The 18,078-nt window shown below is 41.1% G+C and overlaps 1 protein-coding gene across 1 annotated transcript in view; it reads left to right on the top strand.

Annotated features, from left to right (window-relative positions):
• Positions 1-18,078, top strand: part of TMC2 (transmembrane channel like 2) — a 72,605-nt gene that overhangs the window by 22,676 nt on the left and 31,851 nt on the right. The window contains exons 7-10 of the mRNA XM_063086780.1: positions 8,393-8,491; positions 10,692-10,834; positions 12,596-12,743; positions 15,311-15,499. Coding sequence (XP_062942850.1) covers positions 8,393-8,491; positions 10,692-10,834; positions 12,596-12,743; positions 15,311-15,499 — 579 coding nt within the window. The remainder of the gene's footprint in view (positions 1-8,392; positions 8,492-10,691; positions 10,835-12,595; positions 12,744-15,310; positions 15,500-18,078) is intronic.

Here is an 18,078-nt window from a genome sequence, read left to right as displayed (position 1 = left end):
TAAGAAAAGAACTTTCTGTATCTTTGGATGGCTTATCACGACCACTATCTTCATCTATATTAACCCAATACTCTATTTTTTAAAGAATTGGTCATTCATTCTAAATTCTACACTCACTGAATCTATTGCCCAGATAGTTCAGTGCAAAGAATGGGACCAAAATATTTGTGTTTCTAAATGAAGAGGTGGACCTACGTTTTCCTACCTTTCATTTTACCTTAAGATCAGTGGAGAATTAATATTTCAGTGAGTTTTTTTCTTTTACCCGGGAAAAAAAGAGGATAGAAAGCATTATATCATAGTTTATCACCAAAAAAAAAAAATCCAAAAAAACTCTTGCATATAAATAGTACTCACTGTTCTCCAGATATAATCTTACTATGGATGTAGATACTTACCTACAGAAGTTTAATTGAAAGCCAAAAAAAGGATAAGCAACTCATACAAAGTCTCAGAGTAAGTTTGTGGTGAATTGAGCTCCCAGGTCCCCAGAGCGTTGGACTGGGGTCTTTTCCAAGGGCATCCGTGGTCCACTAAGCAGTAAGCACAGTATTTGCTACAGCCCTGACTGAATTGCTTGTTGCTGGTTCTGGGTACACACGTGGATCTACTTCAACAGCTTTCAAGGTAACAACATGTCTGCATTTAGTGTTTTCTTCCTTCAGGTTTATTAATTGGTTCTGTGATTACTTACTGATTCCTATTTTATTATAAATGGTTCCATGAGCATATTGGAGTCCATTCCAACTGCAGACACATCCTTGGGAAACTTTTCTGCATATCCATTTTCAGGAAATTAAAAGTCTTTGACATAATGTAAATTAAATCAGATTGGTTGGAAGAGGTTGACGGTGCATTATAATAGCGATAGGGAGCAAAGGAGTGATACATTATTTATAAAATCATTGAATTCTTTCCTATATTACCTAGAAAGTGTACTTACAAATATGTCATTCTACTCCTTTATGTACACACCTGGAAATCAAGGATTATGAGCCCACTTAGTTCTATACATATTCTTAAGACAATATCATTCTCCAACTCAGAAGTTAGGATTTTAAACCTCTGGCAAGTGTATGCAAATGTGTCTTCACCAAGTCTGGTTCTCCCCAAGGAAAGAATATGGTCAGAGGCTGACCAGAAGATTCTTGTCTCCCCTCTGTGGTGAGGCAAGTGTGAGAAGTCTTCTCCAGTAGTCACTGGGAAAATTTACCTGAACAGAGCTCTTGGCCCTCTTCCTGGGAGCTTTTTATTCCACATGGACTTATGTATTTCCATGAGAAGAGAGCACATTTAAGTACTGTAGGTCTATGAGACGTATCTGGAATTTTGCTTTACAGTGGTCCAGGTTCTTGTGGGGAAGATGAATAATTCTAAGGACACTAAGTTTTTATTAAAGGAAATATTAAATTTTGTATAATTCATAAATATTTTATATCTGGGGGACATTTATTCGAAAACAATGAAAACTTAGTGATTAATGCACTCCAATGAAGCAGCCAAGATCTGAACCGTCTTTGCACCTTGATTTGATTGGCAGGTGATGGAGAGAGCCATATTGAAGTAGAGCAGGGGGAAAAGGAATGAAAGAGAGAAAGAGAGAGGCCTTGCTGAAATGGGGAGCCTTGGGTTGTGGGGAGAACCCCCAGGGGAGAGGACGAGGGGCAAATGCATTTAGGAGCCTGTTGCAGTAGCTCAGTCCTTGATCAGGGTAACATCAATGGGGATGGATTAAAAGAGAAGAATTAGAGAGAAATAGCACGGACAAGACTTGCCGACCGGTTGACTAACGGCAGTTGAGGATGTGGGCTATCACAAGAAGTCTTCTTAGTTAGGATGTTGGGAAATCGGCTGCATGAAAATCAGACACATCCAAATTTACTGCAAATAGAGTGGAGAAGTGTCCTGTTGGTCAAAGACATGAGTAACTTCAGGGCCCAAGGGTTTTCAGCATAAAGCAGGTGATTAGATATTCCTATGGCTCATGGATGTTTTAAGACCAACCATGACGAATCAAAAGGTCCAGGGATAAGAAGAGCCGCAGTGCTCAAATGTTAAGCAACTTGAACAGAACTTCTCCTCATGCTCATCTTCCTTTTGCTACAAACCTTCCATGCCATTTTAATGGAATTAAACAGCTTTAAATACTAGCGTCTCATTCAGCTTTAATGACAGTTGCCTGCAGAACCCAGGATGCTCACATGAGGGTGCCCGTTATGCTCAGTTGTGTTGCAGGAGCTGGCTGGCAAGGCCCTACTGAATGACAAGTTCACGTACTTCTCTTCCGCAACTACCTGCGTGCGAAAGTCACCTGGGTAGCTTTTAAAAAACACCAGGTCCTAGGCTCACCCCAATCAGTTGAATTTGAATCTCTGAGGGTGTGGTGTTGGGATACCTAGTTTAAAAGCTCCCGTGGTAAGCAAATTTCTAAGATAACCCCCACTGATACTCACCTCCTGGTGTTTGTGTCCTTGCATAATCCCTCCCTACCCCTTGAGTATAGGCTAGACCTGGTGACTTGCTTTTAACACATAGAATTAACACAAATGATAGGCTGTCACTTACATGTTAGGTTGGGAAAGACTGTGGTTTCTATCTTGCTGCCTTTCTCTCTTGATTCCTCTCTTGGCTTGCATGCTTTGACGAATCTGCCAGATTGGAGAGGCCCACTTGGCCAGGAACTGAGTGTAGCCTTTGGACAACAGCCGGCAAGAAACTGAGGCCCTCAGTCCAACAACCCACAAGTAACTAAATCTTGCCAACAGCCACTCAAATACAGTTGGAAGCAGATGCCTCCCCAGTCAGACCTTTAGAAGAGACCAAAGCCCCAGCAGACACCTTGATTTAAGCCCTTGTGAAAGACACTGAAGCAGAGCACCCGGCTAAGCCATACCCAGACTGCTGGCCCTCAGAAACTGTGAGATAGTTAATGTGTGTTGTTTAAAGCCCCTAAATTTTAGGGTAATTTGTTTTATAGTAATAGATGGCTGATACAGCTCCCCAGATGATTCTAATATGCAGCCAGGATTGATCATTGCTGATGTATATTAACATAATCGCTGGTGTACATTACAAGGTATTTTAAAAATACCTTGTAAGCTCTGCTCTAGAGTCTACATAGCCAGCATTCAGTCAGTAAACTTCACATTGATACTTCCTTTAAAAACAACTACTAAAATATTTCAGACACATGAAAAGATACAATGAATGAGCCCACTACCAAGCTTAAAAATAAAAAATCACATATGCACTGAAGTCCTCTAATTACTTCTCCCCAGTTGTATGACCTACATAACCCTCACATGTAATCACTGTCACAAACTTTCCATTTCAACTTATATTTTAAAATATATTGGCTTAAAGTTAAATACAGCGGTTTCTTATTTTCTAAAATCACTGGTGCATCCAAAGTTATGTGCCTTTTTGCATGACAGTGTAATTTTTTTCCCCTCATTTATACCAAAGATTTGTCTCCTTTAGATTATTTTATTAAAGAAACAACTTTTGGCTTTGCTGATTCACTCTGATATCTTTTTTTTTTAATTCAGGTTTTGGGGGGCACAACTTATGTACAGTAAAACTCACTCATTTTAGGTGTACAGATCGATGAGTTTTAACAAATAGACAGGTAACTATTCCTGGAATAGAGACATAGAACTTTTCCATCACCCCCTAAAATTTTTTGTACCCCCTTTGTAAGTAATCTCCTCTCCCAACTCCCAGCCCTTGACAACCAGTGATCTGATTTCTATTCGTAAAGTTTTGCCTTTTCCAGAATATCACAAAAATAGATTATGTGTTATATAGCTTTTTGTGTCTAACCTCTTTCACTTAGCACCATGTCTTTGAGATTTATCCACGTTGTTGTAAGTACCAATAGTATGTTCCTTTACTGGTAAATGAAATGAAATATTACAATGAAATTTCTATATTGTAGTTTGTTATCCATTCACCAATTCATGGACATTTGGGTTGTTTCCAGTTGGGGACTATTATGAATAAAGCTACTATAAACTTTCATATTCAGGTCTTGGTTTTCCATATCCTTTTCTATATCATTAATTTCTACTCTTACGTTTATCATTTCTTTCCCTCTAATTTCTTTGAATTTCTATTACTTATCTACTGCTGTGTAACAAATTACCTCCTCACATTTTTTGCTGAAAACATTTATTGTCCTAACTTTTCTGTGGGTCAGGAATTCAGAAGCAGCTTAGTAGGGTAGTTCTGGCTTGGGTCTCTCCCAAGGCTACAGTTGAGGTTTTGCCCAAGGTTGCAGTTATCTCAAAGCTGAACTGAGGAAGATCTGCCTCCAAGCTTACCCATGTGGCACTTCTCAAGGGTCAGGTCCTCGGTGGCTGTTGGCCAGAGACATCAGTTTCTTGTTACGTGAGCCTCTCATAGGTCTGCTTACAACGTGGCAGATTGCTTCTCCCAGAAGGAGAGAATCCAAGAGAGAGGCAGAGCAAGAGAAAGCTCTCCACATGGAAACCACACTAAGCCCGCTAATCTAATTATAACCTAACCTCAGAAATGACATTTCATCACTTCTGCCATATTTTATTCCTCAGAAGTGAGTCACTAAAACCAACCCACACTCAATGGGAGGGTAATGTTCACAGTGATAAGTACCAGGAAGCAGGGATCGACGTGAGTCATCTTAGAGGCTGCTTTCCACATTTGGCCCTCTGGCCCCCAGTCATTTACAGCTCCCCCACACGCAAAATACACTTGCCCCTTCCCAGGGCCCCTAAAAATCTCATTCTGGCACAGCATCAGCTCAAATTTCAGGATCTCATTATCTAAATCAGTAGCTCATGTGCAGATGAGGTTCCGGGAGCATAGCTCCTCAAATACAGCTCCCTGAGCACAGTTTCGCTTCACCAGTGAAACTAAAGAGACATGTTATCTGCACTCAACATAAATAGACAATGGTCAGACAGGTGTAAGATGAATGCAGTAGACATTCCTATGCAAACAGTCAGAGAATGGAAGGTGCAGAGGAGACCGGCCTCTATCAGGTCTACAACACAAGACCAGTATACAAATTTCCATTTCAGTACAATTTTAGCTGCGTGCCATAAGCTTGATTTTATAACGATTATAGAGCATGTTCTGTATGAAACTGATTTTTTAAAAATCAATTCAGACTTGCTTTATTAGCTAGAACATGGTTAATTTTCCTAACTTTTTTCTAGTTTTTGCATGATTCAAATATATTACTTGCATTTTACAAATCATCCATATTCTTACTAATTTTAGGTCAGTATGAACTATCAATTGCCGAGTGAGATAAATTTCCTGCTATTGTTGTCTTTTTCTCCCTTTATTTATAATTTTTTTGTTATATACTGTATACACTGATGCTATATTATTGGGTACATACAAATTTTAAATTGCTACATGATAAATTATATTGATTTATTTTCAAATGTTAAACTATATTGCATTCCTAGAATAAACCCAATTTGGTAATTATGTATTAACTTTTTTATGTATCACCAGGTTTTGGTTTGCTAACATTTTGTTTAGAATTTTTTCATCTATTTCTGAGAAATTGCACTATAAATATTCTTTCTTATAATGTCCTTATCATGTTTGAAGATCAAAATCAGGCCTTATAAAGTGATTTGGAAATGTTTCTTTTTTTTTCTATTCTCTTGAAGAATTTGTGTAAGTCTTCCTGTGGTGTGCTTAGGTAAAGAATAAATTTATTTCTTTTAATTGACAAATGTGAATTGTATATATTTATGGTGTACAACATGATGTTTTGAATTATGCATACTTTGTGGAATGGCTAAATCAAGCTAATTAACATATGCATTACCTCACATACTTATCATTTATTTGTGGTAAGAACACTTAAAATCTACTGTCTTAGCAGTTTTCATGTATACAATACACTGTTTCTAACTATAGTCACCACATCGTACAATCAATCTCTTAAATTTATTCCTAACTGAAATCCAGCTTTGTTTAACCAACGTCTCCGCAAACCCCCCATGAAGTTTTTGTTGTCATTGTTTGTTTGTTTGTTTGTTTGTTTGTTGTATACATGGTAGGTAGAATCTAGGTAGACCCTCAGTGACTCTCAATCTTGTAATCCCCTCCCCTCTGAGTGTGGATGGAACCTGGGAATATGACGAGATATCACTCTGAGATTATGTGCGGGGACCTAATTAATCACATGAACCCTTTAAAAGCCGAGAGTTTTCTCTGGCTGGTTGCAGAAGAAGTCAGAGATATTTAATATACGAGGAGGATTTAACACACCGTGGCTGGCTTGAAGATGGAAGGGCCATGTGATGGGGAATGTGGGAGGCCTGTAGAGGCTGAGTATGGCCACCAGCTGACATCCAACAAGGAAACAGGGACAGTCCTACAGCCACAAGGAAATTACTTCTGCCAACAATCAGTGAGGTTGGAAGAAGACCCAATACCCCAGATGAGATCCTTAGCCCTGGCTGACACCTTGATTTCAGCACAGTGACACCCAGAGCAGAAAATTCAGACATGCCACGCTGGACTTCTGACCTACAGAACTGCAGCTAATAAGTGGGCATTGCTTTAAGCCATTAAGTTTGTGGTAATTTGTTACACAGCAGTAAAAATCCAGAGCAGTATATATCCTGCTTGGGATTTGTAGCACTTCTTAAGTCTTAAACTGTCTTTCATCGTACTTGGAAAATTCTCTGCCATTATCCCTTTAAATGCTGTGTCTGTGCTATTCCACCCTCTCTCTCTTCTCCTTCTGTGACTACAAATATGTATATTCTTATTTCTATATTTTCATGTATCCTTTATGTTTAATTTGATTTTTTTTGTATTTTTCTCTATTTGTTTAAGTCTGGATATATTTTTAATTCTATATTTTAAATCAGCCACTCTCCTTTTAGCTAATCTGTCCACTGAGTCTATAATTTCAATAACTGCATTTTTCAGTTCTGTAACTTCCATTTGATTGATTTATAGTTTCTGGTTTTCTACTGAAATTCTTCATCTTGTTTCTTCATTCCTTAAAAATATCAATGAAACTTATTTAAAGTTCATGACTGACAACTCCCTTTCTGGACTTCCTGTGAATTTGTTTCTATTGCTTAATTTTTCTCTTGGTTTTTGATCAAGTCTTGTCTTCCCTTATAACTGCCTGTTTTTTACTGAGTGCTAGGCATTGTATATGAAAAATTATTGAGATTTACTTATTCTTCCAATAGGAGAACTAACCAGGATCACCTCAATTCAATCAGAAATTTAGTTCACTCGAGACTAGGATTAAATTCCTTTGAGGATTGGTCTATATTTTTGTTTAACTTAACCCTCAGAGTAAAGTATTCCAAGGCCTCAATCAAAAACCTGGGCTTTCGATCTTCTACAAAAAGATACAAAGCATCTTCCTATCACCCCTAAACTTAACTTTTATCTCCACCCTTAGCCCTTTGACTGTTCCAAAATCTCTGCACACTTTCTTAATCTCTCAGCTGTTGTTTTTGAAATCAGCAAATGACTCATAGGAAATACCCATGCCACGTCCCAGGATCACCTCTGCAAAACTCCTTTATCCCCTGGATCTTAGCCACACGAGTCATCATTGTACACTGTGTTATAACGTGGCAGAAGGTGTCATCTGGCAAGTACATGAAACAGAGAGAACAGGGGTTCAAACTCATTCTTTTAATCAGAAACCCACTCCAGCAATAACTAACGCACTCCCATGATAATGACATTAATTCATTCATGAAAGCAGAGCCCTCACAACCGAATCACCTCTGAAAGTCCCACTTCTCAACACTGTTATAATGACAATTAAATTTCAACATGAATTTTGGAGGGGACATTCAAACCGTAGTAGGAATACGTATAAGGGTATATATTAATAACAGAATTGCGTATGTGTGAAAAACTAGAAGTACTCTAATGCATAACAATAGGGAATTTGTTAAGCAAGTCTACGGCACATACAAATGATTAGATACTTCAAAGTCATTTTATTTTGAGAACTACCTTATGATATAAGGAACTGGCCAAAAAATAATATTAAGCTAACTAACCAGACTAAATGTGTGTGTGTGTGTGTGTGTGTGTGTGTGTGTGTGTGTGTACATATATATCTGAAATAACTGAGTTATAGGAACTGAAAAGAAATACATGAATACCTTGCAGTGACTATCTTTGAGCTGCGGAGATCACAGGTAATTTTTTAAATGCTCTTACGTACTTTTTTACATTTTCCACCATGAGTGTGTTACTTTTAAAATCAGGAAAGTGATTCATGTTACTTAGAGAAGAAATGGGTGTGTCCTGCTCTGAGAAGAAAAGTATTTAACCCAGTACTTGAATGTCTCTGTGTTTGCATTTTCTCCACTATACCTGTGTGATTCTGCTCCTGCACAAGGTACTGATGGGCATGCCCTATGGAAGTATTCCCAGAAAAACAGTGCCTCGGGCTGAGGAAGAAAAAGCCATGGACTTTTCTGTCCTTTGGGATTTTGAGGTAGTGTTGCCGACACGCAAATACACTTCCATTTTGTGACTGTAAGGCCTAAAGATTGCACGGATAAGTGTGAAATATTGCACTTAATTATTGAGAACCCAGTGCTTTCATCATATGTGACCCCACCGCTAGGCTAAATGAGCTCAGAAACCATGTTTCTCAATAGTCCTCCCAGGTGTCCTTCATGGGCGCCTCTCTCTAGCCACACACTCAGGTGGATGTGAGTTCCCCATGAGGTCACTTCTCCCCTCATTCTGCCAGCTCTGTGTAAGGTGGTCTCACAGCACTGCTTTCTCTCCCCAGACCCACATTAAGACCGTAAATATATCTCCACTCCAGCCTTTCCCACGGTTTCACACCCTCAACTGAATGCCCTACCTGCTTCTCAAATTCAGCATCTATCCAGTTAAATCCCATGTTTCTTTTTCCTGTCTCCTTTATTGGAACCACCATTCATCCAGTCATTTAAGTCTGAAACCTGAAAGTCATCCTACACTTCTCCCTCCTTCTTGCCACCACCCCCCTCATCCAATCAGTCACTAAATCTGAGCCCACCTACTGAATATTTCTTGATTCTTTTGTAAACCCAATTAAGAACACTGGATTTTATTCCACTTGGGAATGGGAATTGATGAATATCCAAGGAGGAAGAAAATCAGTGAATATCCAGGCTGAAGAATAAAATGCCACGGACTTTTCCATCTATGGGGTTTTGAGGTGCTATTGCAAACATGCCAATGCACTCCCATTTTGTGATTGTGAGGCCTAAATATTGCATTGGTAAGTGTGAAATAGAGCATTTAATTATTGAAAACTGAGTCTTTAAGCAAATGGGATCCCAGCACTTGGCACAGTGCTTTTCTCCATCCCACTTACCTCTACTTCGAATAATACCCTCATTTTACCAACATGACTGTCAGAATCTTCTACCTCTCCTCCCTGCCTTGGCTGAGTTCCTAAAATCTCCATTCCTTCTGCTGTTAGAGTGATCTTTCTAGAATGCAAATTGGACCCTGTCACTCCCCTATCTTGCATATTTCTTGATTTCCATTTCAAAATGGAATAAAAGCCAATGTTCTTAACTGGGTTTACAAAAGAGCTGTTAATGACCCGGCTGCTCCTTAGCCCTCCAGTGCCATGTCTGACTAATACCTCACACTTTAGTGCCCCAATATTATCAAGTTTGGGAGAAGTCCCTGCATGTATCACGCGTTCGATGCCTCCCTGCCTTTGCTCATGGTCCTCTGCCTGGCATGCCCTCCCCTCCTTTTTGAGTTCCCACACCCTCATGCCTCTGGTCTTCAGCTCCAAGGGGTTCCTGAGGCTGGGAGTCATGGTCATGGGGCCTCCCACATCAGGTCACTGCTGCTGCCATCCTTCACTCTCAAAGTCAGGACTGAAACCCCTCAAAATTATGTGAAAGTGAGTTGGAGTATTTTTCCAAATTATTTGGAACAGGGGTGCCCAACTGTACTACTACTAAGGATTTCCTTTATTCCTTATTTCATCCAAAGATCCCTGTTGATACATCCTGTCTACCAAAAACAAACTGAATTTATGAAACAGTAATCCCTTATTTTGTATTTAGCAAAGACATAAAAAGTGTTCAAAATCGAAGTTAATATTACACCTAAATAATTACACCAAAAAAGTGTCCTAATTGCACCTAAAGCCAATTACACCTAAAAGCCAAAAATAAAACAAAGCAAAATTTGAAGTTCAGGTTAGACTGTGAGCCTTATCCTGTATAATTGTCTTTAGAAGTTTTGGGATATTGAGAAAGCTCGTAGACTTTTATCTGCTTCTCATGTGTTGAATTAAGTCCCCATGGACTGGGAAAACTGATTTGGAGCTATTCATGCGTGTGTGTTGCAGGCCCAGGCACACATGCACTTACACGTGCCCCTTCTCCCTATTTGTGTCCCCAATGTTAACGACACTCTCCTCTCCCTCCCGTATCTCCATGCACTCTGTGTAATGGGGAAGTAAAGGGAATGAGGAAGGGAAAGAGGGGGAGACATGGATTGACCCTGGAGCAACTGGGGAGGTGAAAGAAAGAACGAGGACCCCCGGAACTCTTCCTCCTTCCCCTTAGGCTCCAGGTAAAACCGAGAAAGAAATCCCTGCTAGAATGGAAATGTCTGATGACCATCTGCTCTGAGCTTGCAAACCCAGAGCATTCGGATTTGCTGTCCCACAGGGCTACATCAAGTATTCCCCTCTCTTCTACGGCTACTACAACAACCAGAGGACCATTGGGTGGCTGAGGTACAGGCTGCCTATGGCTTACTTTATGGTGGGGGTCAGCGTGTTCGGCTACAGCCTGATGATTGTCATTAGATCGTAAGTATGACTGTCACCTTTACAGGCTTTGACTTTTCTTCACACAAACAATTCACTCCCCTGGCCACTGTATGCCTACTTACTTCTCATGAGGCATTTAGAGAGAAAATAAGGAAACAAATACACAAAGCAAATGTGGATTGTGGTATGTGGTATAAAAGACATAAACCAGGTAATGTGGGAAGTTCTGGGAAATGGGATAGAAACAGCTTTCGATGAGGCTAGAAACTGCCAGCCATGCTGAAAGTCATGCTGAAAGGGGCATAGCATTTTAGAAAAAGGAAGAGTTTGTGCAAAGGTCCCGAGGCAGCAAATATCCTTGTGTGTTCCCCAAACTGTCAAAATGCCGGTGTGGCTTAAGGGGGAGCACAGTACCTGGGAAAGTAAGGCTGGAGGTTTGCAGGACCTGTTTCTGCCTTTCTCCAGTGTTCAGCTTCCTCAGAAAAACTTCTTTGTGCCTCTAGAACTCTAGCTTGCATGTTATAAGATATAAATAATAAGTCTATACTAAATAAATGTATGTGGCTGTGATTAACCATGGCAACCTCTCTGGTCCCAACTCTGCCTGTCTCTGTTGTCAGAAATGGCCTTTGAATGTATCTGTGCTTCTTAATTCATATTCTCTGAAGAAAAAACTTGGCCTAAGCCATGAATTGCCTTCTTTAGGGTCAGGGGACCCCATCAGCTATGGCTAGGGGGTGTGGGGTGGTGGGAGGCACAGTCTCCTGCACAAACTTGACCACCAGGACCCACTCATCCTTCGTCAGGATCACAAGGGGCCACTTCTCCCAGTAGGACATGGGTAGCTGTGTCTCCAGGAACAGAGTAGAGCACTCTGGAAGCCTGGTTAGAATCCCTGAAAGGGCAGTGGGTTGGCCCAGCTTGGCTTTCTATCACATCATCTCAGGGGAAAGTGCTGCCTTTCACACAACCCTGCCCAGCACTCAACAGTGACCACTAAGTGATATCTGGCTGCCCAGCTGTATCAAGCAAAAGGGAAAAAACAAGGAGACAGGCTTGTTTTTATTCTTAGCCCTCGTGTTGTTACTTTTCCCCTGCTATTATCCCAGATAAGTATAGGAATATGGAATTCTCTCCCGATGAACCAAAAAAAACCTAATTAAGCCCTATGGAACAGTAAATTCAAAAAGCCAACATGTAAGATAGAGTTAGGGAGGAGCATAAGACCCCACATAATATCTAATAGAGCCCCTGCTTGGAATTCTGTGATTGCCACAGGGATTAACGCCGGGGGCACAAGGAGAGGCTGAGGACAGGTGGGATGAAATAGGAAGGTCCAAAGTACTTTCAACCAAGCTTGCTTGATCGCGGTATCAGCCACCAGGTTTTATGTCAGTAAAAAATATGTGTTCAGTCCAAGAAAATAGATGACTTAGAAGGAGTATTCCTCTTTGAGAAGAGTCCCTGTAATGAGTTCTCAGTTGCATTTGTGGATGAGTCAAGCCACAGGAAATTAGGTGTAAGGGGAGAAAAATGGTCAAGTGTCCTGTGTGCCGCAGACTCCTTCTTACCCAACTGACACCATGTGCGCATGCAGGGGACTCTGAATTTGGGGGGGAAAGGTGCCCTGGATATCAGCAAAGCTGTCTTGGCTCAAGTCTCTGCCTGGCTCATTCCCTCGTTGGATGTTTGCTACCTGTTCATCTGCTACCTGAGCCCAAGACTGACTCAGGCCATGGTTCCCTTGGGGTGACACAGCAGAAAGAGGGCTGGCATAATGACGTGGTGTGTACTTTGCAGGATGGCCAGCAATACCCAGGGAAGCACAGGTGAGGGGGAGAGTGACAACTTCACATTCAGCTTCAAGATGTTCACCAGCTGGGACTACCTGATTGGGAATTCAGAGACGGCCGACAACAAATATGCCTCCATCACCACCAGCTTCAAGGTAGTTACCCCAGGGCAGTTCCCACTTTCTGGGGGATCTCTGGGTCCCTCCAGTCACTGGGAGACATATCCCAAGTGGGGCATAGGAAATAAGATCACTAAATAATCTGTGGAAAGAGCTTTACTGGAAGCACAAGCCCAGCTCTCAAGCCTTCCAGAAGAATGCTCGTAGCTGGTACCCACCATCTGTTTCTTAATATGGCAGAGAGGGGCAAGCCATTTAGCTCAGTTGGTTAGAGCATGATGTTATAACACCAAGGTCAGGGGTTCAGATCCCCATACCACCCTGCTGCCACAAAATAAAGATAAGTACTTAATATGGCAGAAAATCCTGATGCTGGGATCTGGTCCTGCTTGTTTGCTCATGGAACAACTTTCTCCTGGAGGAAGTGGAAAACCTCATTTGGGACAGCAACTCTCAACCTTTTCTGCATGCTAGAATCACCAAGGAGCTTTGAAAATATCCTGGTCCCCATCCCCAGAGATTCTGATATAATTGGTCTAGGGTGGGGTCCCAGCATTGGTTTTTTAAATGCTCTCCCAAGTGATTAGAACACCCAGAAAGAGTTGAGAACCCTAGTTAGGAAGTGTGGGAATAAAGGACTAAATCCTATGTTTCTTATAATCCACGTGTAGTTTTCTCATTTATTTGTTCACGAAAGAAATTTGAGGTGGCCTGCAGAACTGTGGTTCATATAAAATAACAAACCAGGCAGTAAGCAAACAAATGAAGGTAGCAGCTGTGACACCAAAGAACTGCACATCATATTTTTCCCCCATCACTATAAAAGCCATCCCAAGTTCTTGATGCTTCAGTGTTTCTCCTGCCTGATCATCAGACTTTCTTTCCCCCAGAACCTAGCAGAAGTCACATTTATACCACAACTGTGCTTGGTTGTCTTTTCTTCTTCCCTCATCTCTCTCCCAGCCCTTCTTGGGACGAAGAGTGGGCTGCTGCCCACTGACTGATGCGTACAGATGTCAGGGACACCCACCTAAGGGCTCAGGCAACTCACTGCGTGGGTTTCATGAGCCCCAGTGTCCTGTCGGCTTGGCAGTGGGTGGAGCAGGGAGCTGACTCAGTTCTCCTCTGCTTCTCCTTCTCACTGCTATGGGGAGCTTATGGCCATCTGCATCCAAGGCCAGGGCAGGGGCGGATGGGTGGGTTGACTCTTCCTCCAGACCTACCAGAGAGGGGCAAAGAAGGTCAATGCCTATCAAGCACTTTGAACATCTGAGGAGGAGAAAGCCTTCTCCTCTGAGTCTATTCAAAACAGAGGTAATACACTTATATAACAGGGCAGATGTTTTGGTAATTATGTGCTAACATATATTGACTGCCTAATGAGTTAGTTAAACCTGAACCTGAACACAGTAACTGATAATTGGTTGGAAAAGTCTCTTCCTTGGTACTTTGGTGTCCAGGAGATCTAATGTTCCATTGTAGCTCTGCCACTTACTATTTGTGTCTTTGTGGAGAGTTACTGATGCAGGACACAAAGTTAATAATAAAAAAATCAGTTGTATTTTTATATACTAGAAGAAAACAATTAGAAAATATTTTTTAATTCCATTTACAATAGTCTCAAAAAAACATAAAATTCCTAGGAATAAATTGAACCAAAAAAATATATAACACCACTATATGAAAAGTACAAAACATTGCTGAAAGAAAGAAATGCAGATATATACCATGCTCATGGATTAGAACAGGGGTTAGCAAACTATTGCCTGGTTTAAACTATTAATCCAGCCTGCTGCCTACTTTTGTAAATAAAATTTTATTGAAACAAAGTCATGCCCATTTACTTACGTATTGTCTATGGTTGCTTTCACGCTACAATGGCATAGTTGAGTAATTGTGAGAGACCATATGGCCTGCAAAGCCAACAATATCTACTATTTAGCTTTTTATAGAAAAAACTTGCCAGCCCCCAAATTAGAAGGTTCAATTTTGTTAAGATTCTATTTGAATCTATTTGGGATTTTTTTTTTTTTTTTCCTTTTTTGTGACCAGTAAGGGGATCGTAACCCTTGGCTTGGTGTTGCCCGCACCGTGCTCAGCCAGTGAGCACACTGGCCATCCCTATGTAGGATCCGAACCCGCGGCGGGAGCGCTGCACTCTCCCGAGTGAGCCACGGGGTCGGCCCTATTTGAACCTATTTGATCTATAGGTTTAAAACAATCCCAATCAGAAAGTTACTGAAATCTCTCTGGGCCTCAGGTTCTGTAATGTAAGTAGTGATAATAACTGCTCTGTTGGTCTGTTGTTAGGATTAAGAGGAATAATGCATGGAAAGCATTTAGTACCACACCTAGCACATAGTAAGTATTCAATAAACCTGTTTCTCTTGTTATATGTGCCAAAATAACAATGACAACAAAATATATTTTCTTAAAGAAAATAACTAGTTCCCCACAGGGCACAAGGCCCCTGCGTTACATCACTCCTTCTGCATAATTTCATTTATGGAAATATAAGAAGTAGTATTCTCAGGGACACAACGACCATGGTTTCTGTTGGTTCCTGGCCTGACGTTGTTCACATCTCGTTTTTACACATTAAGGAATCAATAGTGGACGAACAAGAGAGTAATAAAGAAGAAAATATCCATCTGACAAGATTTCTTCGTGTCCTGGCCAACTTTCTCATCATCTGCTGTTTGTGTGGAAGTGGGTACCTCATTTACTTTGTGGTGAAGCGATCACAGGAATTCTCCAAAAGGCAGAATGTCAGCTGGTATGAAAGGAATGAGGTAAGAAGGACATCTCCAGTGAGGTGAAGATTGGGGGCAAAAACTGAAATTGCTGGTTCCTGTGTCATTCAGCTGAATTATTGAAAGTCTAGATTGCAGGACTTGTTTTAAAAAGCGAAATTATATCCCTTTCCAGTCAAGTAGCATGAGCATCTTGAACAAAGAGTCACCTTTTATCAGACTTTGGGAACTGGCTTTTGTAAATAGATAAAGATGGATTATAATTAGCATGTCAGTCAACTGGATAGCCAATTGTTCAACATCAGTTATTAAAAAGGTGATTCTTTCCTCACAGCTCTGCAGTGCCATACATCATAAATCAAATGTCTATGAATGTATGGGTGTGATTCTGGGCTCTCTTTTCTATTCCATTGGTCTATTTGTCTGTTCCTGCACTAAAAACACACTGATATACTACGGCTTTATAGTATGTCTTGATATCTGGTAGAATGAGTTCTCTCAATGAGATCCACAATAAAGCACATTAAGGTTTTATTGTGATTGTGTTGAATCCATAAGTCTCTTTTGGGAATTTGACATCTGTGGTAGTTTGTGAAAATGGCTACAAATTCTCCCTATCCTTGTATGCACATTCCTTTGCAAAGTGGCGGGATCTGTTTCTCCATCCCTTGAATCCAGCTTGGCTTGGCCATCTGACTTGTTTTAGCTAATGGGACAACAGCAACCATGAAACAAGCAGAGACTTGAAAAGCGCTTGTGTATTAGGACTTGCTCTTTTGCTGCTCTTGGGAACCCTGAGACCCCATCACGTGAACAATCTCCAGCTAGCTTGCTGAATGTGAGAGACACAGTCCAGTTATCTCATCACCCTAGCTGATAGCCATGTTAAAGGAAATTCCAGGTTCCACTGACTAAATCCAGGTTCCTGGTGTCTTAAATAAAGAATTGGACACACCAGAGGTGAAAAACAAAAGACAGTTTTATTTAGCAAAGTGAAATATTTAGAATACACTCTGGAGGATGGAATGGGCTCAAGCAGGAGGGTGGCTCAAGAGCCCTGACAGTTACACTCCTGGGGGGGTTTAAAGTCCTCTTAGCTGGATGTGTCATTTGGTCATTGGTTGAGCCCTGAGTGTAGTCTCTGTCCTAGTGGTTAAAGTGACTGGCACCCTAGCTGGTGGGAGTTCACTGGTCCAACCGAATGGCACCCAAGGTGGTTGGGGGGGTGGGTCCCTGTCTGGAATTGTCTTTGTGCCTGAGGCCACTTTTGCACATATGCATTCCTAAGTCCTCCGGGAACCAGTTTTCCCACTTGCAAATAACCAGGTTTTCTCCTTCCACTCTTGTCTCTAACTTCCTGCCTCAGCCCGTCAACCACAGACATGTGAATGAAGTCATCAACCATCAGCTGACCACAGATACATGAGTGAGTCCAGGTGAGGCCAGCACAGGAGCCACCCAGCTAGCCTAGAAAAAAATGCTGCCCCACAGAATTATGAGCTAAATAAATCAAATAATAGGAAAGAATCTATCTCCCCTAACGAAGCAAGAAAGGATAGAAAAAGAAATACAGGACTGGTAGGACAAATATAAAGCACAAAATCAGATTTAAATCTAAATATAACAGTGGTTACAGTCCATGTAGATGGATTTAATGCTACAGTTTAAAGACAATAATAATAATAGTAATAGTGAATTGTTTTAAAGCTACAGCTATTTACAATGAACTCATCTAAAACATCAGGACACAGAAAGGTTTCTGGTGGTTTCTGCTAATGGTGGCCTAGGTTACTTGGATCAAGTAACCAATTAAAAGCACTGAAAATGCTGGTTTAAAGAAAAAGCATACCCTGAAAACACTGAGGATCTGACAATGCAGTAGGAGACTGCCAAGGCCAATTTTAAGTGAAAGCCTGCGGGAAATACAAGCGGAGTATCAATGCCCTGAAGGCACTGCTGACTTTTCAAACTCTTCTACATGTGCTCTAGTTCTATTCCACTGTGAGCCAGTGTCTTAGGCTGCTAGGGCTGACTGTGTCATTGTGATATAATAAGAAATATATATTATGGTCTTCTCCCCGTTTCCTGGCACACTGCCCCTAAAATCCTTGGAATCTCCAAAATGACTGCGGTTTTTCATATGCTAATGAATTACTGGTGTTTGGGTCTCCTGGATAGCCTTAGGATGGGGGCTGGTTACCAGGGGAGCAAACCAAGTGATTAAAAGGTTGCAATTTTCAGCCCCACCCTCTTACCTCCAGGAGGAGAGAGGGGCTGAGGGTTGAGTTGATCACCAATGGCCAACGATTTGATCAATCATGACTACATAATGGACTTTCCATAAAAATCTGAATGTACAGGGTTCAAAGAGCTTCCAGGTTGCTGAACACGTGGAGGCTGGTGTGCCCAGAGAGGGCATGGAAGCCCTACGCACTTCCCCGATACCCTGTCCTTTGCATCTCTCTCATCTGGCTGTCCCTGACTTATATCCTTTGTAATAAACTGGTAATCTAGTAGTTAACACCGTTTTCCTGAATTCTATGAGCCACTCTAGAAGATGATCAAACCTGTGAAAAGAGTTGTGAAAACTTCTGATTTATATCCAAGTAGGAAAGAAG

This window comes from Cynocephalus volans, chromosome 1 (genome assembly GCF_027409185.1).
Source record: "Cynocephalus volans isolate mCynVol1 chromosome 1, mCynVol1.pri, whole genome shotgun sequence".
Taxonomy (NCBI): Eukaryota; Metazoa; Chordata; class Mammalia; order Dermoptera; family Cynocephalidae; genus Cynocephalus; species Cynocephalus volans.
This window is presented reverse-complemented; position numbering and strand designations above follow the sequence as displayed.